Raw genomic sequence first — 27,040 nt, 5'->3', positions numbered from 1 at the left:
GGATTTTAATTTTGACTGAAGTGTATTGCTGAATAAATTTGTCCTCAAGCATTTTCTGATGAAAAGATTAAAAGGTCATTATCTTTGCTTAATAAAAATTTATAATGGTCATCCTTACCTGAGGCATCTCAAGTGCTTTCATGATGGAAGAAAATGCAAAGAAATCCCCCAATTCCTTCAGTTCCACTGCAATTTGGATGATCTTGTTAAGTGTTGCAACCCTTTCCTCAGAGCTGCCGGTACATCCCAAAATGTCCACTGCAATGCCTATAGCCATTGTGGTGTGCCTGTAACATGAACATGAGCTTGTGAAAAATTTACCTAAAAGGAGATAATTATACAAAGATCACTTTTCATGACATATGCCAGTTTTTTATGTTGTGAAAGAATTTTGAGAAACAGACATCCATAAAGTGGGGTATTAGAATTCATGCACACCCTGCTCTTCTGAACACCTTTCCCCTGACAGGAGAAAAGCCAGGGTTTTTTCAAACGCAATTAGGCCCGTCAAGTGTTTGGGCGTTTAGTCAGTTCAGTGGCTAGAAAAAAATGTATAGTCTGGCCATAGAAATTAATAAACGCTCAAGCACGAAATGCGCCTAGGTTGGGTGCATTCAGATTTTGGCCTCTAAAATTCTGTGTCCATGGACACACAGGCTAACAGAAGGGCATTTAGGGGGCAGAAAGAGTCAAATGCCTGTAAAACAGGTCTGTGATAGCTGCATGAGGCCTCTAAACAGAACTAAAAAAAAAAAAAAAAAAAAAAAAAATGACAAACTGCAAGCAGGCACGTTGTTTATAGCAGAAGAGACATGCTGTATCCCTACTATAATAAAATGACATGCCTGTTCACAGCCTTCTTTACTATGTGCAGCTAAAGGTACATTCTCTGCATGGAGCTTATGTGTTGGGATGAATGAATTCCTCTGCAGGAGTTATGTCATCCTGTGATATCCAATCAAGATGGCTGAAGATCTGACAATTCAAAGAAGCCAGAAGAAGAGGTCGTGGTGAGGGACCTTGCAGACCTCAGATCAGAGACAGCGGCTGCTTTAATAATGTTATAGTGTGCATAAATTCATTCTCGGGTTGCAAAGTTTACTTTTTCTAAAACCGGTACTGATCAATAAAAACTCCATAAGCCAATTCATTGCTGTGAAAGGCAGCAAATGGACAGAGTTGCTGAGTATGATGGATTATTACAGCAGGTAATACTTGTACTAAAGGGGCTGACCTGTGAGTGAAGGATTTTTACACGGATGGGTCACAGACTGAGAGGCAACAGTAGGGGGTTCAGCTGCCAAGAACATAAGGACTACTGCACATGCATCAGACTTTAGATGACTTCTCTATGGGCAAACAGCTCAGTCCAGGAAGAAGATACTGACACTGGATGAGGTCTGAACAATGAGAGAGCCAGCTTTCTAAATGATAGATGAAGGAATTGTGAGTGGATCACTGTAATCCAAATGTGTTTCTTTAGATCTCAGCCTCCAACCTTGCATTTATATTTGCATGGTTTTAGCTCCATGTAAAGGTCAGCTATTCTGGTTGGTCAGTTGGCTGCTAATGCATAATGATATGATCTGCAAAACTCCACCCACTATTCTAAAATGTATATATTTCATCGTTAAAGGAAGTATTACATGTAAATACCACCTGGTTTAAAAGGGAAGTTCACTTTTCACCTCCCATTCTCCAGCATGCTGTACAAGTCATACTTACCTAAATCACAGCTCTGTGCAGCAAACACATTAATGCCACTGACTTTAATGGATGGTCTGTCAACAGGTAGACAGAATGCAAACAGGCTTTACATTGAAGTCAATAGCATCTGGCTCCACAAGTGTAGAGGTAATATTGCAGGACTGGGAAGATACAATTGCTATACTAATATGGATTATTATAAGGGTTTTAATTTACTAAGGATACATTAGATATAGATTCACAGTAAAATAGAATGGAGGTTCATTTAACCACTGCAGTTAGAATGCTTATTATGGGCCTGAATGGGTATCAGGGAGGAAGGGTGTGATTCTAAGGGATGGGAAGGGGATAGGTAAGGGAAGGAATAGGGAGAGGGACAAGAGTTTTTCTTCCCCCAATATAACTATTGGATTTTATTTTTGTTTCATGTTACACCATATGAAGTTGGGGGCAGGTGGGAGGAGATGGAGGAGGTAAAGGGGTGAGGATAAGAGAGGCGAGGTTTAGGAGTAAGGACCTAAGGAACAAAGCTTTTTTTTCAAAGACTTTAAAGACCATCTCTTATGTAGCCCTGATGTGTATCTTTGTAGATGCATGACACAGGTTTACACACACAGAATACACAGAGGTGCCGGTATGTGAAGAAAAGAAAACCTTTAGCGATTTAAGCAGCAGATTTTTAGATAACCACTTCCCTTAATTTGTGTTAAAAAATTTAGCAAATAAATTTTCTTCTTCACTGATGTGCCCTGATGAGGCTACACTGATCAGAATTGCCCGTTGCCAGCACTCCTTTCCTTACACTGCGACATCGGGGAGGAATAACTAGCAAGTCTGTTTACAATGTGAGCAGCTGTGATTGGACACAGCTGATCACATGGTAAAGGGCAGCTGTGATTGGCTCTTTACCTCGACCTGTGAACAGCTGTGTCTGAAGGATACCTTCCGAAGGCATGCAGGGAGGTGGGGTTCTGGGAGGACATCAATAGACGCCCTCCCAGAGCTAGTCAGCTATGTGGTCTGCAACTAGCTGCCCGATCCACGGAACTGCATGTCTGAGGGATCGAGCAACAGGAATCGTTACGTCTGGGAATGGGCTAACAATAGCCCAGGCGCCAGGATGTAATTTCTAGTTGCAATGGCAACTTGACTCCTTGGATTTGTCGAGCCGTGACTACAGATTAGGTTAGGATCTGATCCTTGACTGACAGCTCCACTCCACTTTGCATGGCCTTCTATGTGGTGCAGGCATATAATCAGAAGTAGAATCATAAATGGCCAACTTAAGACATACTAATACACCACCTGTTTCAATGAGGACAAAATACATTTCCAGTGACCTTACCATGGTAGAGAAAAACCCTTCAAGCAAATAAAGCGATCTTTTCTATTCCTAAACTGCATGTAATTCTTAGCACTGTCAGTAGCAACAGGTGTGCAGAGCTGTCCGCATATACAGATATCTAAGAGGATGTTTACCTTTCAATTAAGTCTAGGCGCAGTTGGTGTCCATACGGCAGAGTTATTAGTTCAAGCCCACAGCTCACTCCCATGATCCTCTCCATCTCTGGTGAGACGTCAAGTATCCTAGCAACCTGCAAAGTGCAAAGGTTTGTATGTTTTACGTTCAGGAAATGCAGTATTGACAGGATGAGAAAAAAGTTTCAATTATTCCGCCTCTAGATTTAGAAAACATGACTGAAGAGGAGGGCCCAATGGTTCTAGTACAGGTAATAAACTGACCTAATTCCTTAACATTTTTTGTAATTTTAAAAACACAATTTGGATGAAAATATAAATCACAACATTTAACACAATTACACATTCAACAACAATTAAAAAGCACAATTTTAACACAAATATATTCAGTTCCTTACAAATGCATCAACCTAACTTTACCATTGGATACCATCCATTTAGCTTCAGGTCTCCACACTAGATAAGACCTTACCTATACTCCAATGAGAATTGACCACTCAGAGCACAGCAAATGGTTCTCTTTACAGCGTACTCCCTCTGCCACTAACACAGATCTTCCCATGTTAGGGTCTATGTCTAAGCTACCACGTGACTTTCTACTTCGGTCTGTGGCAGGATGAAGAGACAGCGGGAGATCACAAGGAGAAACTGTATAAGCAGCAGAGGAGCTGGGCTATTGTATATCTGCCTCAAGTTCAGCTTTAAATTTGTCTGAAGTATCTGGAAAAACATTATTTTCTAGAAGAGTATTCCAGATTCACAACTTTTAGTAGCCTATTTATAAGTAGATACTGGTAACTGCTGGGAGTAACAATGTTACTCCCCATGGTAGCCTGCATTTTTGTGCTATTTATATAATGCACATTGCAGTATGGAGCCTGGAATGGAGTTCTCCCTGCTTACCACTGCAGAAAGAACGCTGTGATTGCAGAAGAGGCTGTTCTTGTAATTTAGGTCATGTGACCAAGCTCTCCTGTCTCTTTTTTTTTTGTATCCTCCTAATCATTTTAATAGTGTGCAATGCACAACACCTTCAGGATTTACTGGTAGCCAAAGACTATATGATGCAAGCTACCTAGGCTTTAAACAATACAAGGAATAAGGATGGATGACAGCACATCTTAAATTGCAGGTAAGACTCTCATCGTCTTTATTTCCATAGGTTGAAAGCTGTACGACAGCCCAGACTGTGAGGTTCACATCTAACTCGACTTTTGTTTCAGGTCATACTGACACTGGTTAGGATTAAGTGTCAGTAAGACATGAAATGCGACAACCTTGCTTGCTGTCTGTGCTGTTGTCCAACTTTTATCCTATGGAAATAAGATAGAGTTTTAGCTGCAGTTTGACATGTGATGTCATCCATCCTTATTCGTTGTATTGTTTGCGGCACAAACTGAACCTGTACCTTGTGTTATGGCTGGGCAGTAAGTGATGGACTGACTTGGAGCAGTACATTTTCTTTAAGATCAGAGCAGCTGTGCCCTCCTTAGGGGCAGGGGTTGGTGTGAGGGTTAGAATACTAGCACTATTAATACATTGTTCTAAATTGCTTAGTCAAAATATTACAGCGTGTGTAACCAACAATTGTTGCATTCATTTGAATGTGTATCACCCTCCCTGTCAGCTAGTTATTTATCAATAGTATGCTGCCATGTAGGTACCAGGAAACCAGAAAATTATATTAAATGCTATTCTTTTTCTTTACTGGTGCCTACCCATGGCAGCATACAGATCCACCCTCAGTCATGGTGTTATGTAGAATGCTGCAGTGTCATTATTCCTCTCTTTTATAGATTTAAGCTTGACCTCTAGCTGGGGATAGGTGCAAGCTCTACCACTAGATGGATAAACATGAAAAAGGAAAATTACTGTGATAACATTTTCTGGTGTCCTTGCATGTAAACGAAATTGCTTTAGATTTCAGGTATTAGGGATGTAACGATATCGCGATATCGTATCGTCGTGGTCGTCTAGATATCGTCGTGGTCGTGTCTCGATATCGTCGTGGTTGGGTTACAATATTAAAAGGACAGGTGTCCGTCAAAAAGCAAGAGGAATAAACACAGTCCCGCGGAACAAATCATTGTCTCGATATCGTCTCGATATCGTCGTGGTTGGGTTACAATATTAAAAGGACAGGTGTCCGTCAAAAAGCAAGAGGAATAAACACAGTCCCGCGGAACAAATCATTGTTAACTACATAGACCAGAGTTCAAGGATTTTTTTTACTGTTTTTTTTTTTCTTGCAATGTAGATATTTTGATCTTTCTGATGAAAAACGTGAACATAAGCTAAATGATAGGTCAGTGTTTTTTTTAAAGGCTTTTTGACTGACTATTTTATTTAAGTTTAAGTTATGTTCCTAAATACCAGTTTTAAAAGGCTGCCTTTATTTGCCTTGCACATTTAAACCTGACTTAACTTGATCTTTGTTTGCACTTAAAGGGAATTGTCTATTGTTTGTTTACAATTGTTCTAGCTGCTTCTTAAGCGCCGGTTCACATAGGAGCGACGCTACTTTCAGGGGCGACCTCCGAGGTCGCGGTGCGAGCAGTGCGCCGCGACCTCGGAGCGGCCGCCACGGACTTCATAACATTGAAGTCTATGGCGGTCGCCTCCTGGTCGCCCCAAAGAAGCTCCGGACCCTTTTTCTAGGTCGGAGCGACTTGTGTCGCTCCTATTAGAACGGGTCCGCAGCTTTCCTATGGGAGGCGACCTGCGGCGACCTGTGAGGCGATCAGGTCGCCTCACAGGTCGCCCTAGTGTGAACCGGGGCTTACTTGAACATTGCACAGAAGAATCAGTTATGCAACCAAATATTACTATACAGAATATTGATGTTCCGGACTACAACTTGCACTTTAAAAGCACTATGTGATCAGTGTTTTATGTTGTCATCCATAAATACAACAATAAATTGCCTGTTGACTGGCAAAAGCAGAATAAATGTCGGTATTTTTTCGCTATTATCATCACAAACACTATCATGAGCTATTTAACAATACCATGAGCTTTTCCACAATATCGCAATAAATATCGTACCGTGAGGTCAATATCGAAATTGTATCGTACCGTGAGATTTTGATATCGTTACATCCCTATCAGGTATTACTTTCACTTTTTCTTGATGACAAATTTTCCAATAGGGTCACTTGTTCAAATGGCAACTTTATAACAGGATTTACCTAACTTTGGTCAGAAAAATTAAAAGGTGACCAGGATTCACTTTAAAGCAGAACTACAAACAAATCTTGTTTTCATTTTGGATAGAATAAGGGAGGGCAAACAGGAAGTGAGAGAAAATCCCTGAAAATGAAGGTAATTTATTGAGGACCCGCAGGTCATCAGAACTACTGTCCCCATTGGAAAATTTCCCCTCTAGTACTTTTCTGGGGACAACCCAAATTGTGGGATTTTCTTTTACTTTAACTTTCAATAATGGTAAACAGGACAAATAGAGAGGGTGAATCTCCCTAAGGGTGGGGTGGGGGCGCAGACAGCAATAAAAACTGACGTGTTCTAATCCCTCTCCACACTATCCAAAACTTAAAACAAGCTTTGAATTTATTTATACTTTAACTCTGACTCTTGTTTTACTGGATTTAATCATAGATTCTCTGTGCCAGACATCAAGAATGAAGAGGTTGACTGTAGGAGGAGTCATTTGTCTGCATTCATTAAAAAAGGGTCACATCTAGAATTATAGCTGTTAACCAGTCATAGAGTGATTACACCCAGGACTCTTTTAGAGGGCAGTTATTAGCAGATGAAACCAAAGACTGCCTGATCTTGCAGAACTACTGCCTGGTACATAGATGGTTTACATTTTGTCCAGTTTTCATATATTTGGCATCACAGATTTGAGATGAGTGACAATAGTATTCATGGTCTTTACCCACAGTGTGTTTGTTTAGCATTTCTCCTGGGTTTGTAAATGAAAAGGTTGCACATATTTACCTTGCAGTCCATTTTGAGAATGTGTTGGGCAATAGTCCTAGGGTCATTGTTCGTGAAAAGTTCTTTGGCTCGTCTAAGCAGGGCTGTTTCCAGAGGTTTGTTTTCTGCGGTGAGTAGAAGAGACTCAAACTCACTGGGTTTTAAAGAAGATTCAGTCTCATAAACTGGCCTGATAAACTCTACTTCATCCCCCTTGTCAATCAATTCTGTTGAACATTGAGACACACAGTCCTCGAATCCCAGTCCCAGGATGCTCATCTCTGAGTTACTGAAAGAGAATGTATCCTCCTCACCAGTTTTTGGGGTTTCTACAAAGCTACTGTGGGAGGAATGTGTCCTTGACCATCCACAGTCATCAGGAGGGTTAGGATGAAGTTCACAGTAATTTGCCTCTGAGTTTTGCCAGACTGTAGGTGATGGTGGTTGCTTCATACAGAGTGCCTTGCTGGGCTTTGCAGGAGGTTTAGGGCACAGTTGACTGTCTGATCCCCTTAAAGCTTCAGTAGGATGAGCTTCACTGCTGAACCTTCGAATTTCTGTTGGGCTTAGAGTGGGTTCACTTCCAGTCCGGAACACATTTGGCCTGGGTGTTAACTTCCCATCATTTCCAGGTGACAAGTATGGTTGTCTGCAGCCTGTAAGAAAAGCAATACATTAATTTCTCTTTCGTTCATTGATTGACACAGCTCTATATCTTCTTTGACTCTGGGGTTATGCTGTTCTCCATAGGAGTAGGACTAGATGGAAACAAAACTTAACTATGCCCCTAGGGCCTTCCTAGGGAGTATACTTCTCACTTTTTTCTATAGCACTCCAGTTTTTTCTGCCTAGTAAGGAGGGGAAGGACCTGGTTCCCTGCTGGGACCTGCGGTCCTGGCATTTTTTCCCTTTATAAATGGAATTTTTTTCTTCCTTTATTATTTTCTGTTCCTGTCAGAACTATAATCAACTGCTGGACTGGGCGACGCACCGGATATCCTAGATCTTTACGGTTTTCCTAGTCTGGCCAGCGAGCGCGAGCCAACTATTAGCTCCACGGTAGGATGGCCGCGACATCGCCCCACTGAACAGGGGCTGACCGGCAAGTGAAACACCTCGCGAGGACGTATAGCCCTGGTCGCAATAATGGTCACGGCCAGAGTGGCAGCGTACCTCAGGCCCGCAGCACCCTTATTCTAGGATGGCACAGTGGACTCTCAGGAGTGGTGCCCACTCGGTTTCCCAGGTGTGGTGAGTAGTGTCCACCCTCTCCTCTGGGGAAATACTGGGCTGGATGCGGTCCCTTCTTTGGGATGGTAGGCCCCTTTTGTGCTCTTCCTTCCCTCATGGTTCCCCCCCTCACTAGCGAGGTTCCCCTGTACTGGTCGCCCTCACCTACCCCCCCCTTAGTCCCCCCTCGGGGTGCACAGGCTGTCGTGGGTGTGGGGTGTCATAGTGATGGGCTAGAGGGAGGCGGGAGAGCACCGCTGGCGACTCATTTTTTGATACTCCTGCGGTGAATGGCTACGCGGGGGGTCCCTGTGAGGACCCCCCCCCCCCAGTGGACTACAAGTACCTGTATGGGTCCTGGGTGCCGCGCTGCACTGCCATTTTGTTGTCGATGTCAGTATACAGCCTCGGCGGCCATGTTTGTGTAGTCCAGTGACCATGTTTTTGGAGTTTCCCTTTTAAAGTCAATGCGGCATCCATTTTCTTGTAGACTGTGGAGCGATGATGCGGCGGTGGGCCTCTAGTGACAGTGACTGCGCTTCCTTTTCCTTTTCTGATCGCAGCATGGTAAGCAGCTTGGCGCTCTGTATCCAGCTCTGAATTGGTGGTGGTGAGTCCCTGCGTGTATACAGCTTCCACTGCTGGTGCACTGGATCTTGCAGTCCCACTGCGATAGTGGTGTGGGGGTTTTCCTAGCATATTAAGGGCAGCCTCCGATTTAACCATAGAGTCCCTGGAGCAGGTATCGCCACTTGACCCACTCTCAGAAACCCTCTGGGTCTCAGTCTGCCCTGGCGGCCATGACGGTGGTTCTACAGTCACTTGTATCAAAATGATGATATGGCCTTTCAAAAGCAGCCTAGCAAAAAGCGCCCACCGCCCTCGCCTGTATCCTCTGCCTCCTCAGAGTCTGAGGTGGTTTTGGCCGCCGCGAACGTGAGTCGACCCACTGGGTCTGCATCCACGCACCCTGAGTGCTCTGACAGTGAGGATGGTTCCTCTTCCACTATGGCCACGCATAAAAAGGTACTTGTAGAGGCACTGATTGTAGGACAGAGCTGCGGGAAACTTTAAAATTGCAGGACACAGTTAGTGCTGTGTCAGTTGCGCAGGTGAAATTTGGCACCCGTAGGCCAGCCAAGCTGACGAAGGTGTTCCCCTTCTTATTTCGACGAGATTGTTGCTAGTTAGTGGGGATCCCTGAACTGCATGGTTGGAAAAACGAAGCATTTTGCTAGGAGATATCCCTTTGAGCAGTCTCTTCTGAAGAAACAGACGGTTCCACCTGTGGTGGACTCTCAGATTTCCAGATTAAATAAGGCCGCGCTCCTTACGGTGGAAGATTCTGTGTCTTTGAAGGATCCTGTGGACAAGAGAGCTGAGACTCTGGTCTGATATTTTTTCATGCTGGCGGGTTCAATTTTGAGGCCGGTGTTTGCTATCAGCTTGGTCTCCCAGACCTAATCGGAATGGGCAAAGCTCTTACACCAGGATCTGGAAGGGGGGGTCAACATCCTCATGAGCTGGCAGGTCAGTTGATACAGGGCTACACTGCATCTGTGATGCATGCCTCGATGAGGCCCCGTTGGCTGGCAGAGTGTCTGTGACTGTGGTGACCCTCCGCTGCATGATTTGGTTGAAGTACTGGTCCGCTTTCATGGAAGAGATCATTAAAAGTCATATGGGAGGTAAGAGTATTCTGCTTCCACAGGTTGCAAAGAGCCTTGTTGTAAACGTAGTCCTTTCTTCTCGGCTCACAAACGGCCCTTTCGTCCCGTGGGCTCGCAGGACAAGGGACAAAAGTCCTTCGCAGGAGGTTCCAAGAGACTCCTGGCTGGTACGTCAAAACTGGGTTCCACTGGTCCCACAGACAAGTCCTCCTCTGCCTAAATGGGCGCCTTGATCCGTATCTGGGGTGGGGAGACGTCTTCGCTTGGATCTTGCTCATTCAAGACAAATGGGTCCACGAGTTGATTCAGTCTGGTTACAAGATCGAGTTTCAGTCCTTTCCTCCGGCAAGCTTCTTTACTTCCAACTTGCGCCTGTCCCTGGATCGGCTGCAGGGCCTTTATGGGGCAGTGCAGGATCTACTGTCACAGGGAGTAATTGTCCCAGTTCCAGAGTTGGAACGTTTTCAGGGATTTTATTAAAATCTGTTTAATGTTCCCAGGAAGGAAGGCAAGGTTCGTCCAATTTTGGATCTCAAGGCCCTGAATCATTTGTGCGAGTTCAGAAATTTCAAATGGAGTCCATTCGCAAGGTGGTGGCATCCCTTCATCAAGGGGATTTTCTGGCCTCTCTTGATATTAAGGATGTTTACCTTCATATCTCAAGATATGTAGGACATCAGCGTGTTCTTTGTTTTGCCGTGGGGGTGGAACATTATCGATTCGTGGCGTTACCCTTTGGTCTCGCCTCAGCTCCTCGAGTGTTCACAAGTGTTGGCCCTGGTATTAGCCTTGCTCAGACAAAGGGGGATTGCGGTACTGGGGTACCTGGACGGTCTCCTCTAGCGAGCACAGTCTCCGTCTGTCTTAAAAGTTGATCTGGACATCACTGTGCGAACTCTGCAAGAGTTTCGGCTGGACGCTGAATTTTCAGAAATCAGCTCTGACTCCGTCCAACAAGCTGGACTACCTGGGCCTGACTTTGGATTCAGCCTCAGCCAGGGTGTTTCTTCTGGAGGTGAAACTGCTGAAGTTGCAGCATGTGATTCGGCTCCTGTTGTCCAACTATTGGTCGTCTCTCAGGACGTGCATGCAAGTGCTGGGCTTGATGGTCTCCACCTTCGAGGTGGTTCTGTTTGCTCAGTTTCGTACCAGGCCTCTGCAAAAAGAGATTATTGCCAAATGGGACAGGAATCCTCAATCTCCCGACAATCGGACCCTGTTGAGCCGGGATGTGTGGGGATCCTTGTTTTGGTGGCTCCGTTCTGCTCTTTGTACTGGACAGCGGTTACCACGGATGCCAGCCTGGCGATTCGGGCCATCAGGCTTTGCCTGTCCCAGTGGACGGATCGTCTGCAAGGGTGTTCGGTATGGATTCCATCGGACAATGCCACGACTGTGGCGCATGTCAATCAGCACAAAAAGTGTCCTGGCGGTCAGAGAAGTTGCTGGCATTTTAAGATGGGCAGAACGTTATGTTCCAGCCCTCTCTGCTGTGCACATTCCAGGAGTGGAAATTGGCAGGCGGACTACCTCAGTCGGCAGGCCCTGAGTCCGGGCGAATGGTCTCTTCATCCAGAAGTGTTTCAACAACTATGTCTCCGGTGGGGGACTCCCGATGTGGACCTATTGGCCTCTTGTCTCAACCTGAAGGTACAGAGGTTTGTGGCAAGATCTCAGGATCCTATTGTCGATGCCACCGACGCTCTGGTGGCCCCTTGGGGTCAGTACCGTCTGATTTACACTTTTCCGCCAATACAGCTTATGCGCAGAACCGAGGCAAAAAGGATTCCAGTCATTCTGGTGGCTCCAGACTGGCCTCGGTATGGCTGGCTACAAATTCTTTGGTTTACACTTTCAATCAGGGGCTTCGCCACTTGGCTCCGCATTTTGAAAACATTTGTGAACTTCTTCTGCTTACTCTGTCACAGAAGGTAGCTGGGTGTCGGAACTGGCTGTGTTGGCCTGTCGGTCACCTTACCCGGTGGTTCACAGGGACAAAGTGGTGCTACGTCCCTGTCAGTCGTTCCTTCCTAAGGTGATGCTTTCTTTGTGCCCCAAGCCAAAACACCCTAAAGAAATTGCATAACATTCCCTGGATGTGGTTCGGGCAATCAGGGTGTACTTGACGGCGACTGAGGCGATTTGGAAATCGGATTCCTTGTTTGCCCTTACGGATGGATCGCGTAAGGGGCAGCTTGCATCGGCTGCAACCATTTCCAGATGGATCAGGCAGACGGTGGTGCAGGCCTATTCCATTAAGGGTCAGGGTTCTCCTTTCCCTGTCAAAGGTGCATTCTACAAGGGCGCTCAGTGCCTCCTGGGCCTTCCGTAATCAGGCATAAGTGGTTCAGGTGTGCAAGGCAGCCACATGGTCATCTATGCATACATTCACTAAGTTTTACAAGGTGGATGTCCTAGCATCTGCAGATGCTGAGTTCAGTCACAAGGTTTTGCAGGCTGCTGTTGCAGAGGCTGCTGGCTCTTGAGGGTGTATTCTTTCTGGGTGTTGAGCTCTAGTTGTTCCTGTTTGAGCTCCTGGTTTACTTGGCTGGCTATGCTTAGCCCTTTTTAGGAATTATGTGCATTGCTGTGTTTTTCCCACCCCTCATGATGACACTTTGGGACGTTCCCAGAGTCAAAGAAGATATGGAGCTGTGTCCATCAATGAATGAAAGAGAAAACTGGATTTTTGTCTTACTGTAAAATCCTTTTCTCTGATGTTCATTGACGTACACAGCACCCACCCCTCTGTTGAGTTGGGTTATGTATTCTTCTGACACTGCTTGTCATATATAGCCTAGTTGGAAGTATACCCCCCAGGACGCCCCTAGGGATGTAGTTATGTTTTGTTTCCACCTAGTCCTACTCCTATGCAGAGCAGCATAACCCCAGAGTCAAAGAAGATATGGAGCTGTGTCCGTCAATGAACATCAGAGAAAAGGATTTTACGGTAAGACAAAAATCCAGTTATTTTTTATAGGACGGTTATTGGGCACGAATAGTCTTTGTTGCAGGGTCACCATGGACACCAGAAAACATCCCCAGTTGACTAGGATGTCCTGTCTTTAAGCTCCTCCATTTGAACCTCCTTAAAGCTGGGCAGCCCACCACACTTTGTACCCTGAGGGGAAAATATTGTTTTTTTTTAGAATTGTCTCTTTTTTTGTTTATAGCGCAAAAAAATAAAAATTACACAGGTGATCAAATACCACCAAAGGAAAGCTCTATTTGTGGGAAAAAAAGGACATCAATTTTATTTTGGTACAGTGTCGCACGACTGCGCAATTTTCCGTTAAAATAATGCAGTGCCGAATCACAAAATATGACCTAGTCATTAGGGGGCAAATCCTTCCGGTCCAGAACTGGTTAAACTACTCGACCTGAGTTGAGGAATTAGAATTAGTAACATTTCTCACCACTAGCCACTCTACCACCAATATTAACACAAGCGTTTATGGTAACAGGGTTAAAAACCCTACATATCTGGGTGATGGGCAATTGTGTATATGGTATATGGCTGCGATATGTGTTGGGTAAAGGGAACTGTATTATAAGCCACTGTAGAACTGCATACACCACATTAAAGCTACATTTTTCTGTTGACATTTGCGGAAGTACGGTAGTTCATAGATTTTGTGAAGTTTGGATTCAACAGAGTAGAAATCACTACACTTAATCTTTTAAGGCTTGTAATATGTCCCACCAGCTACATTATAGTTGCACAATAAAGCTATATCACTAAACCATCTAAAGTTGGCCACAGAGGGATCTTCTTTTGGCTGAAAAAAAAAAAAAAAAAAAAAACTGATTCCCCCACCCATACAAAGGAGGTGGATGGAGGAATCCTCTCGGCTTGGCTACTGTACTCTGACAGTGGAGGCCGCTGCATGCACTGATTGAAAAAAACATTTTCCAACATTCCTATTCGAGAGAAGCCGATTGTTAGATTGACTTCTCTCTAGCAGGAATGGCCATAGACGGATCGAAATTAAGGAACCAGACACATTTCGACCCATCTTTACCAGTTTAATTGACAGAAGTCTGTAGAGTTAGGTTCAAGTTTTTACTTTAATTGTACTATTTAAAGGCAAATAATAATTAGCTACATCTCAATCTTAAGGGTTTGCCTTGAAACATCTAAGACTTGCAGTTGTATATATACAAAATAACTTTTTGCCCCAATTTTCACATTTTTTGATCAATAAAAGTTGTATTTTACCTCCAATATGGGTGAGAAAGATCTAGTGTCTATATCTGTCCCAATCTTTGAGGTAACAATATAAGATATGTCCAAACAAATATATTCCCACCCAAGAAGGCTGTATGCCAAAACACAGTGAAGCACAGCCATTGACAAGCTGCCAGAGAGAGGAAAACATACCTAGTGGCAAGTAGCTTTCTGATTGGTAAGAATTTAATGGCCGTTTCTTTTCCCGCATGTTATCCAAACAAGCTGGGTGGCTGCCACTCTTCTCTTTATTTCTAATAAAATACAATATACATATATTAATATTATTAAATAATAAAAACACACTTATAATATAGAAACGGAAGATACCAGGGCATACTACAATAAAGTATAAAGCTAGCTAAAATCACACCACATTAAATAATTACGGTGGTCACTATTGTATATAAAATCACTTTGTATATAAAAATGTCATGAATTTTGTACGCTCAATTTTCAGCAGTAAATATAAGTGAAATACAAGAACATATGGTTTTGAATTGTGAGTTTTTACTTTGCAATACTCTAGTCACTTCCTGAATGAGGTCCCTAAATCAGTAAGAACCTTTGAAACCTGTACTATGTGACAAGGATGTCCCTATTTGGACTTCTAGCCTTTGCAAAATCAACTTTGTATGAAGTAGTTGAGACTAAGGTATAGCAGCAGCGGACTTGCAAATGGGTTTTTTTTTCCCCAAGGGCGCCCTTTATCTACTAACCTGAGCAGACTGGTCCTTATTAGGTTTTGCTCCTGCAGCAGGACCTGTCCATTGCCAATATTTAAACTCAACCTTTTTGGAGTTTCTGCTTTTCCATCTGGAGCTCCCAGTTCCAAGCGTCTAACAGGAGATGTTCCATATTTCTCCTCTATACACCTAAGTGGAACAGTTCTGTTAATAGGCTGAAAAATGATGGCTCCGCTTTGCTGGGACACAGGCTTGCGGTTCCCCACATAGTACCTAACCAGCGCAGGGACATTGTCAAAGCTTTCATGTTCAAACTGGTACTGAATCCGACTGTAAGCTTCATTGAGCCTAATGACGACTTTATTTATTTTGAAATGCTGTGAAATATTTTTCCACTGACAGGTAAGCACAAAGTTTCCAGGACTGGACAAAGAATCCCTGATCAGAAAATCTCCATCTCTCCTCACCAAGCTTTCAGACACCTGCGGAAGAGAAGACAAAACACATTAACCAGAAACAAAATTACTCATGCAATATCTGCTACATACTCAAAGCTACAAAATTTGAGAGTAATTATTAGGTAAAGTTCTAAAATCTAAATTGGAAATATAATCTCAGCCTACAGCCTTGTGCACATGGAAAAAATCAAACACTGGGCATTTATCCAGCAAATTAGCAATACAATAATTCACAAATTAAGATGCGCCTTCTTCAGGAAAGTCTCTGTGACAGATTTCTATATCTGTGTGTCTGTATTCCTGGGCAGACAAGTGCAACAGTTTTCAAGATTCAAAGACAGATTTCTACTCTACAACAGTCTCAGACTTAAGAAGGGATCAAGGTCAGATTTAATGCAATCACAAGTGCAGATTTCAGAGCAGCCAGAAGAGGAATTTATGACGGAGGCTGTAACCTTGTAATAAAATCGGTCTCACCATGCATTTCATTGCTCCCGTTTACCATTGCTTTGCCTTGCAACAGGATTGATACATTTTCCCCTTTATCTATGAAATCTCTAGATAAGAAAGCTTAGCTCAACTAGCCAGACATGCACCACCCTGTTGTCACAAATAATTTCACTTCATTTGAAGTGAGAATGACAGCTACCAATGACAGGGAATGATGTACCCTGATCAAGCGGGTTGGAAACATTGACAACTGAAAATGAACTGACTGCCAAATGTTTTTGACTGATTCTGCATAAATAGCTTTTGTTCATTATTTTAAAATGCAAAAGTGCAGCACAAAAAATCCAAATCACATTACATTAAAAAAGGAAGTACAGTCTCCATAATCGAGGTAAGGTGAACCACAAAGCCCAGAATACAGTCCGAGAGATCAGCATGTGAGAAGACTTAAGTCTGCAAACACACCGAATGTGTAACAATGCCTTGACCACTGAGATGATTGCTCGCTCACCTTAAATTCTAAACTAACAGGGAGTCAATAGCTCGTGGCCCCTTAGGGGTAATAAGCGGCCAATATAGCAGACACTGATCCCCAGTAAATCCACAGGCGCATGAAAATACAAGAAAATCTAAGAGCTCTCTGTTTCCACCATACAAACTTTAATAAAAAGGACAACTTGATATTTACATATAAACGACAAAGACAAATATAGCTTGTAACACACAAAAAGTGACATCTGTCTCACAGGATGGCAGCGGGTGATGTCATCCAAGTGTAGCCCCCCCGTACGCCTTATGTCCAATAGGACTTTATCAGCGGGGTCATTTGTTCATTATTTTCTTTTCTTAGAATGGTGTGTTCTAGCTCTGGGATCTCAGTGCCTGCATGCGGAACTGTGAGGGACGGGGCGGAATGCGGAAAAGTGAGAGATGGGGCAGAGCTGGGTGGGGCTATATCGACCTCCACTGGAATTCTTACATATAGACTGACAATGTTTAGGGAAGTGCCTGTGAGTTGCCAAATTCAGCCCAACATTCAGAACGCTGTCAGAAAAGAACAGAAGACTGCTGATTGCCTAGTTTAGACTACTGTTTCTATTCTAGACAATCAGCAAGGAAGGCAGTGAAACGGCCATGACGCTGGGGCCGGGGACCTACAGCGCTTACATCCATAGTGGAGTGCAGTGGGCACTATTCTTCCCATGGCATGTAAATTAGTACTAATGTAGAAGAAAGCCAGCATGTCAAGAGGTTGCTTTTCAGGCAATGTTATGTATACCTGCTTGAAGCCTGCTAAGTTTATTGTGCTTGACGTAGAGATATAAGTAATGTTACTAGACGAAAGCGGGAAACCTCAGCTGTTAATATAAAGTAGGCACAGCTGGTCGATATGTTTGGATATGCTTTTAGGTGACCTCAGTGACACTTTTCATCACTAGAGAACATTGCTTTAGAGGCCAATGCCTATTCCATGGCCTGTCACATTTTAATGCTGGTGGGTGTGTCATGGGAATGTTGTTTGACCCTTTATAATGACCTCATGGCCATTACAGTGATTTGCTGTACACAGAGGTTGCAGGCACTTGCAGCTGTGTCTGGCAGATTGGGGGGGGGGGGGGGGGGGTGTCTACAGTGTTTGCCTATTTCACATCAAATGGATACATTGTATTTACACAATACAGAGAGATCATAAGAAAATCAATATACCTTCTCCTATTCATGTTTCTTTACACACTGACAGCTTTTAAATCCTATTCTTTCCAAGCTTTTAATAGATTATAGGGCTATTAATAAATCTTCTAAGTTACATCATGTAATAAAAAATAGCACATACCCATAGCACGCTCACCAGATACTTGACGTTCTATGCTGGAGTAGCGAAGTCAGAACCAAAACTATGGAACTAGTAAAGCTGAAATGTGGCCAAAAGCTATTTTTTAATGTGCACTGTAATAAATAAATCTACACGAATGAGGAGTCCCATGCGTCTAGGCTGTAGAGTAATGTACAACTGATCTACACTCCCTGCTGTACAGGAGAGTCAGTGCTAAGAGTTCCAGTTCTGGCTGGAGTACTCAGATCACAGTGGTTTGCTCACACCCCAGCTCCTCCATTCACTAAAAGTTTTGCATTCTTCCCAATGAGGTTGGAGGAAGGGTGGATGAAAGCCACGATCTCCCCTTCTCTAATCACATAGGGAGAATGGGGTAAAAAAAAGTGGGAACAGTTTTCTTATTATACAGTTTATATATGGGGTCTTATAGTAGTTGTAAAGCCTAAACATTTTTTACATGAGTGCATTCCCTGCATTAGGGTATAAAATGTTTCAGTATGTGTATCCCCCCCCCCCCCCCCCCACTTATCGTAGCTCAGTCTTGATCCAGCGCAGTGCCTGCCTGCAGCGTCTCTCTTTCCTCTCCCCCCCCTCCTCACAGGCTTTGCTGCAAGTTGCGAGTGTATTCTGCTGGAGGAGGGGAGTGACAATAAATGACCATTTTATTTTGTTCTACATGGGCAAGGAAGTCATTTAAAAAAAAGTGGAAATAAGGCCTAACTATAACTACTCTTAAAAATGTTCCACCCAAAATCAAGCGGAAGCTGCGGAATCACATGACCGGCCCAGTGCTGATTAAAAATAGGTAAGTACACAGATCTTTTTTTACACAGAGTAAGGAGGATAGGGAGGTGTGTGTGTGTGTGTGATATTTTGAAGAATAGTAGGAGTTATGCTTTACTTACACTTTAGGTAATAACAGGGTCTGTGCCAATGATGCAGTAGTGAAGCAATGATAAGGAACATGCACCTTCAACAACAGGTCCAATAATTCTATCCTGGCTTGTTGCCCTTAAATTTTACAAATTAGGTTCTGATCAAACAAAAGGGCAAATTAGATTTTATGAGCCGAAGACCATTGTGGGGAAACGGACTGCCCTGGACTCTTCTGCTTGAATGTTTTGTGTTGTTACATGACTCCAACTTCCTTGCCAATTTTGAAGATAGCTAAGGGTGCTATAAAGATTTGGCCCAACATGTACAAAGATTAAGTCTTGTACACATGCCTGGCAGTTACAGAAAATGAGCTAGATATGAAAAAGCTGTTAAAAGATTAGTAATTCTCATAAAATGATGACATTTGGCCATGTTTTTTTCTTCCTTACTACACTATGACCAAACACTTGCGTAACATTTACTTGCTTTTTGCTGCAAGATATCTCAATTCCTCATGAATCAAAATGAAACCATGATTAACACAGCAGTTTATCAGCGAATATCATGTTCTCACATGACATAAAACAATGGATGCCGGCCTGAAAGAAGTTCACTTTCTTTATTGCCAGACACCTCTAGAATACCATAAAAAGGACCACAATGAAATCCACATTCCTGCTGGGGGGAAGTGGGGAATTTTTATAGGCTTATTGTCTTTAGACATCTTGTAATCCAAGGCACACATTAACTGTGATGCATTTTGTGCAGGCTTGGGTTCTTTTTTACAGGAAAACTTTCACAAGATCTTAAACAGGAATGTTGTAAATTCCACCAAACAAGAAAATGCCATAGATGGCTATTTGCAGGTAACGTCCAGTGTTGGCACTGTGCAGTGTTTGGTTAGTACAGTAACATTGGACAACCTTGCTCTGCCTGCTCTTTTCCCCAATCACTGACCTAGGTTATCTTTGTAAAAGTTGACCACTACCTTAATGGCTCGATCCCACCTATGGCTGTCATTATCGCTCCTCTGAAAAGGATGGATCAGAGGCTCCAGGAAGCCTGTTTTAACCCTTAAAGAGGAAGTAAACCCTCCTCTGCAAGATGTACCTATAGGTAAGCCTATGATAAGGCTTGCCTATAGGTACTGTAAATATCTCCTAAACATGTACGGTTTAGGAGATATTTACCTTAAATGCAGCCAGTGACATCACTGGCGCATGCGCTCTGAAGGAACAGTGGCTGGTGCCGTTCCCTTTCAGAGCCCCATGCCGTGACCGTCGGCTCCGGCGCGCACATGCGGGAGTGGTGTAATCGCGGGTCCAGCTAATCAGATGGCTGGATGCCGCGAACCCGGAAAAAGGGTGACAGAACATGTCACCCATGGGCGAGGTGAGCGGTCGGCGCTTCGTTCTAAGGTAAGTATACCGTAATGCACTAGTATGCAATGCATACTAGCTCATTATGTGTTTGTCTTTCAGGTGTACTTTAAAAAAAAAAAAAATTCTGAGGTTTACAACCTCTTTAAAAGACCACAATAATACAGAAATGGTCTTTTGTTTAAATACCTTTTAATAAAGTATTACAAAGCAATGGCTGAATCCAATTACAATACAACAAAGGATTTGGCACTGGCTCAGGGTACAGTTACGGGCCAAAATCTGTAGCTACTACAGAACAAATGCAAAAAAATAGATAGGGGACATGATGTCCTAATCAGCTATATGCGTAGGATGGAGGATTCAGCTTGCAAGATCAGCAATGGTCTTTTATTCACCTGTCCCACTCTGGAGTTTAGTAAATATATTTATTGGGGATGTGACTGCTCATTGCAGTTATAATTGGTGCTGCTACAGAATAATCAGAAGCATGAATCAAGGAGTCATGCCTCTAGGGAGAGGAATGCATTTACTAAATTCTGGTTTGGTTTGGAAAGATTACATGGGTTGTGAGAGTTCAAGCTTTTGAAAGTCTTCCCAAAACTGCATGTTTCCTGAGCTACTTGGTGCACTGAAATCCCACACCTCTTCCAGTTCTATTTCTTGGCTTACCACAGAAGTCCAGAGAAAGTTGAACAATGGAAAACAAAAAGCTAATGTGATTTGGAAAAACGATGGCTTGATGCTACCCCTTTAACCATACTGCCCTAGGCAGTGACCCACTATGCCTTATAGTTAATAAAGATCATATTTTACAGAATATTAACACTATATAACTGACAACAATACTGTCTAGGTAAAGCCAGGCATTAGAACTGTGGCTGATTTTTTTCAAGATTTTTGCTCTCTCATTGACTAGAAGGTGTGTTGAACAAATACGTGAGATAAACTGGCCTGGTGAGCTCACTGACAAGTATATCTTATAATATGCCTTCCCACCTACAGGATACTATTCACTGTACAGGAGAGGAGAGGTTGGAAGGTAGTGACTGCTTAATCCTTTCATTGATCTTGGCTTAAGGCTGTAAAACTAACCAACCAGTGAACCTGTGGGAACGATCATCGTTATCTAGGCCAGTTTTGAGATTAGGACAAAATAGAAAAAGCTTCCATAAAATGGCCACACATTTTTCGTATACAATTTATTTTGGTTTCAACTGTGTAGTGCAAGGGCCTGCCTGATTGCATACAAATTGAAAAAGTTTGGGTTGGACCTCATATTGTACGGTTTTGGTAATTCTAAAAGAAAATTGTACAAGTAAATTGTATAATGTTTTGGCAGCTTAAATAATAACGAGATTATATTATATTATTGGAAAATTCCAATATGCAGGGTAGTGACCTTTTATCCATGGTCCATAGTGACCAACCTATTCAACAAAAATAGCAGATAAAGTGTTGGGACGAACCATTTACACTGACAGGGATGATTACATTGGTCAGTTTTATTACATTTATGTTAAATCTTCTTACCAAAAGGCAAAAAAAAAAAACTTTTGCTGAAACTGCTTAAAACTGTGATTTGGAATTTTCCTTTAATTCATTAGTCAAATCCATCTAAATCTGCCAGAGCACTTAGTACTACCCTCTTTCCAGATTGACAATTCTGCTGTCCAAAGGTGTCTCCTTTGCTTCTCCGTGCAGAGTAGAAACATCAACAAGTGAAAATAAAGGAAAACAAGCTTACACAATGAAGACTAATGCGGCCAATGTATTTAAAGTGGTAGTAGATATATTTTTTTTCTTTTTTAAATTGCTGACAGACAGGGTATTTCTGCCAGAAGCGACTCTATCAGTCTTTTCTGTCATAAATGCTTCCTCCTGCCTGTCAGTCATCATGTGCAGCTCAGCAAACATTTAGGGCCTCGTTCTGTGCTGCTGCGATGTGACTCCATGCACAGGAGTGACATAATCGCAGCCCGTCCATTCAAGTGACCAAAGGCACGAAACCCTGAAGGAAGACCGGGCGAAGATGGAAGCGCCGGGACCCACTGGATCTATCACAGCGCAGCGTTGGAGGGCTCGGTTCGACAGGTAAGTAGGCCATAGTGTGCAAATATGCGGTGTATACAGTAAAATATGGCATAACCCACCCGGGTGAAAAAAAAAAAAGAATCGATAGGGGACTTTACTACCACTCTAGGTATTGGAAAGCTGCAACATATTAAATATTTGTGGATTTAATACCAAAAGAGAGCCTGTTCTGCTGTACTAATCGCGCTTTGTAAAAACATCTAAATGTACATCAAATACTAGCAACCTGAAGCACTACAGAAATCAAGGAACTACAAGTTTCAGCATGCCCTTCCAGCCAAGGGTAGAAAATATTAGCCCATAATGACCTATCATCCATGGCCAGTATCCAGTGCCTTTCCATTTGATGTGTGAAGTTCTAGTCTGGTTTGCCTTTCCATAAAGTATGAGCAAACTATAGTTCTTCAATTTCTGTTTCTTGTAGTTCCATAATAGAGGACGTCACAACAACACACCCAAGCCTGCTGTAGGGGAAAACCACCTATGTCTTTATGGTTACTTCCAATGATCTTTGTAAAGTAGAAGCAGTACATTTTATGAGCCGTCTCTTACCTGCCGTGGAATCCTTCCATGGTACCAAGCATGACTGCGTAAATCTTCACTGCTCAGCTTCAGCTCCTCCTCCAATTCCTTCTTCAGCTTGTCAGGGGTTCCTCCATCCATAATATAGCGTTCCTTAGAGAACTGAAAGACACAACAGGTGAGTCTCTCTTGCTGCACTGAGCTCACCTGGCTACATTCAGCTCACCACACTACAAACAGGAACTTTCATTTTGTCACTTGTCACATGCTCTGTCACCAGTCCTCTGAGGTGTGGGTGTAGCGTTTCCTAAGCCTGCCTGCTTGTGTGATCAAAGTCCGTCATGCAGGATCAGGTCCAGGGAGGCAGCACCTGCACCCGTGGATGGCTTACATTCAAAATTCCCATCTGCTCTTTGTACTGAGTTTATGAGTAGCTGCCCATTGCCTCTTATCATTTAAAGGTTGCATGAGTCATCAACGTCATCTTTAGACACGTTAAAGTATAATGTTAGTTTAATGAACTCCATCTTCAAAGAAGAATTTATGGCATTGCATTAATATATTTCCCTTTGAAAATGAAGTTGCTCATACTTTTTTCTGTACAGCAATACATTTGTATTACACCCTCCCTCCCTCCCTCAACTTTTAGGAACTGCTTTTTTTGACATGCATGGAAATTGGTGTGCCTAAAAATGTTTGCATTGATGCTCAAATTGTGAATTAATATTTAACCACACAGCACACATATACTTCACATAAACATTAACGTTATTACTTCTTTCACAGCCTAAGAAATGTGTTGTCACAGCTACATGTTATAATACTGTGTGAAAGGTTGGTGTAGTGAATGGAAATTTGCACTGGGAACCAACCCATATTCTCAGACATAGACTCAATAAGAAACATTTCTTCCTGAAAAAAAGAAAATTTACGGCTGCCACAACATATTTGCATTTACATGATAGAAAATTTACGGCTGCCACAACATATTTGCATTTACATGATGGAAAATTTACGGCTGCCACAACATATTTGCAATCATGTAAATGCAAATATGTTGTGGCACCCGTAAATTTTCTATCATGTATTGGGATGTTTCCCCTGAATTCTGAATATTTTTATAACTCCTTTATAAAATGTAGGCTTTTTTTTTGGGTTTCTTTTATTTTCCCCTAGTGATCTAGCCAGTAAGGCACATAGATAATACAGTTTTTTTTTTCTGCTCAACCAGCGTGTTGAATGAAAAAACTGACTGGCCTGCAGCGCTGATCAAGCAGGGAAAATCTGACAGCACGAGTATACAGAAGTTGATCGATAGATAAATTCTGTACAACCTCCCTGCCCATACATGGATCAATCAATTTAAACCAGCTATGGCCAACTTAAAGCGTTTGTTACCCCAAAATTACTTATATGTGCCTGCCGTGCCGTGAACTTGTATGAGACAGTTTCCTGTTCTCTTTGTATTGCTTCCTTTATGTGAAATCATTGGTGTCCCTGCCACTCCCTCTGCTTACCCATTAAAAACTGACCGCACTAGGCATAACACACAGTGGTGAGTTTTTCTACCTGTGCTTGAACTCAGTGTAATCTCCTTCAATGATCAGACTTGTCCTGACACTCCCCCACTGCACAGCCAATCCCTGGGAAGCTCAGTGTACTGCCGCTTCTCTCCCCCCCCCCCCCCCCAGCTCTTATGCAGCTGAGAACAGAGAGATTGTGATCATTTATAAAAAAGGAAAAAAAAATGTTTTTGCAGCGCATCCAGAAAGTATTCACAGCGCTTCGCTTTTTCCACATTTTGTTATGTTACAGCCTTATTCCAAAATGGATTAAATTCATTTTTTTTCCTCAAAATTCTCCAAACAAAACCCCATAATGACAATGTGAAAGAAGTTTGTTTGAAATATTTGCAATGTATTAAAAATAAAAAACGAAAACATCACATGTACATAAGTATTCACAGCCTTTGCTCAATACTTTGTTGAAGCACTTTTGGCACCAATTACAGTCTCAAGTATTTTTGAGTATGATGCTACAAGCTTGCTACACCTATTTTTGGGCAGTTTTTCCATTCTTTTTTAGATGACCTCTCAAGCTCCATCAGGGTGGATGGATAGCTTCAGTGCACAGCCATTTTCAGATCTCTTCAGAGATGTTAAATCGGTTCAAGTCTGGGCTCTGGCTGGACCACTCAAGACATTCAAGTTGTCCCGTAGCCACTCCTTTGTTATCTTGGCTGTGTGCTTAGTGTCGTTTTCTTATTGGAAGATGAACCTTCGCCCCAATCTGAGGTCCAGAGCGCTGTCTCTGTACATTGCTGCATTCATCTTTCCTTTGATCCTGACTAGTCTCCCAGTTCCTGCCACTGCAAAACATCGCCACAGTACCATTTTGGGTTGCTGCAATGAAATTTCAGCAAAATGGACTAGCCTGCTGCATAATTTTTTCACTTTGATTTTCGGGGTGTGGTGGAATTCAGCCCTCTGTAGGTTGATAATTTTAATTTCCATCAAACGATGTGGAATCCTTTCATTCCTAACACAATACTCAGTCCATATAAGTATAGATATCCAGCATGGGATTTTTCCCCATTGAGATCTGATATGTTTTCAGTGTTCCTTTTGTTTTTTTGAGCAGTGTATGTATATGTATGAATGTGAGCTAGGGACTGTAAGCTCCTTGAGGGCAGGGACTGATCTGAATGTGCAATACATACATGTAAAGTGCTGCGTAAATTGACAGCGCTATATAAGTACCTGAAATAAAAAATAAATAAAAATCAGCTGCATTAGTCAGCTGCAGATCATGTTTATTATTCCCCTTTCAATATGCCCATTTGATGACCCATTACAAGCTTTGGATAGGATCTGCATTTTAACATCAGGTGTTCATAATTTGATCCTTCACATGGTATAAATAAACTAAACAGAGGGAAATGTTTTGTGATGGGCATCACCATCTAAGTAAGTTATCGGGTGTGCGAAATAGCAGGTTCACATTACACTTAATATAGGCATCGTCTTTGCCCAGTAAACCACTGTCTATTTTCTCTCTTGATATGATAATATTGTGTTGCAAGGAGCGGAGTCTCAGCTCAAGATCTGCTAAACAGCTGCAGACCAAACTTGCTCTGGACATGCTCAGCACATTTTACGGATAAGTTACTGAGATGACAACAGGCTTTGCTGGTGGTGTTACCGATTGGGGGAAAGATCACAAGAAGGCCTCAGAATTTTCAGCACACTGTTACCTCAGCTGACGTCTAGATGTCACCTGCAAGTTATCTGGGTGGGTGGGCCATGACTTGAAGACGCTCTCTACAGGGGGCCACCTTCCACAGACAATACAAACTGCAATGATTTGTTATCCTTTAGCAATATATCCATAGGAGATCATCAGAATGTTATGGGGCCCTTTAGCACTGAGGTCTAGGTATAGTCTAATTGTTTCTTTTTAAGCAGCAAAAGCAAATTTATAAGACCTAGAATAAGATCCTATGAACCCAGGTTCTATTAAGATATCACCTAAATATTGATTTGTATTGGAATATGTACAGTTGATTGAAAATTGTTGAGTATAAGAAAAGGATTTCCCATTGTAGAATAAAAGATTGTTTGCTTGGGGCTCTATTCATGCCTCAAAGTGCACATTAATGCACATTTTTTTTCTTTTTATTGCACGTTGAATAAGCTCCTAACAAGCTCCCACACACCAAAAAACATACCTGCACTACCTTTGGTCAATGCACTGCACCACAATGCACACAATGCAAGTATGGCTCTTTATACTGTATAAGTTTCCTAGGGTGCCCTATAGAATAAAGGTAACACGCCACAGTGCTTTAGTGTGTTGCTTTGATGCACCTACTATGGTCGAAAAGGCCTAAAAAATAGCACATTTGCTGGTTTAATTCTGATTGTGTCACTTCATACCTTCTAATTCAATGATCTAAGAACAAGCAAACAGATGAAAAAAGCCAGAGAACAGTCCAAGGTCCCTTTATGCCTGATTCTTCTAGGACTTGGACTCAAAGGTTTGAAGTAAGAGAATGAATACAACAGCCAGGCCACCAGTATTTTCAGAGAAAGCACTCAGCAGCTGCAGTCACTAGTTTCATTTAAAGCAGAACTATAGGCAAATCTTTTTTGGATAGAGTAAGTGAAGGTTAAAATGCCTGTTGATTCATTTTTTGCCATATGTGCCCTATTGAGGAGATTTACCTTCACTTCCTGTCCCATAGCAAAACAGGAAGTGAGGAAATCCCTGAAGATTAAGGGAATTTTTAGGGGACCCCCCAGGCCACCAGAACTAGTGTCCCCGTTGTAGGATTTCCCCTCTATTACTTTGCTGGGGACAACCCAAAATATGGGATTTTCTTTTACTTTCACTTTCAAAGCTAATGGGTAAACAGGACAAATAGAGAGGCTGAATCTCTCTAACGGGGGTACAGATAGCAATAAAAACTGACAGGGGTTCTAATCCCTC

General features: G+C 42.6%; 1 protein-coding gene across 2 annotated transcripts in view; it reads right to left on the bottom strand.

The window, feature by feature from the left end:
• Positions 1-27,040, bottom strand: part of BCAR3 (BCAR3 adaptor protein, NSP family member) — a 185,793-nt gene that overhangs the window by 10,820 nt on the left and 147,933 nt on the right. For both annotated transcript variants that reach the window (XM_082264777.1, XM_082264778.1), the window contains 6 exons: positions 22,583-22,714; positions 14,973-15,421; positions 14,407-14,507; positions 7,147-7,781; positions 3,187-3,302; positions 119-287 (listed from right to left, as the gene is read on the bottom strand). In XM_082264777.1, coding sequence (XP_082120903.1) covers positions 119-287; positions 3,187-3,302; positions 7,147-7,781; positions 14,407-14,507; positions 14,973-15,421; positions 22,583-22,714 — 1,602 coding nt within the window. The remainder of the gene's footprint in view (positions 1-118; positions 288-3,186; positions 3,303-7,146; positions 7,782-14,406; positions 14,508-14,972; positions 15,422-22,582; positions 22,715-27,040) is intronic.

This window comes from Pelophylax lessonae, assembly GCF_965119305.1.
Source record: "Pelophylax lessonae genome assembly, chromosome: 8".
NCBI lineage: Eukaryota > Metazoa > Chordata > Amphibia > Anura > Ranidae > Pelophylax > Pelophylax lessonae.
This window is presented reverse-complemented; position numbering and strand designations above follow the sequence as displayed.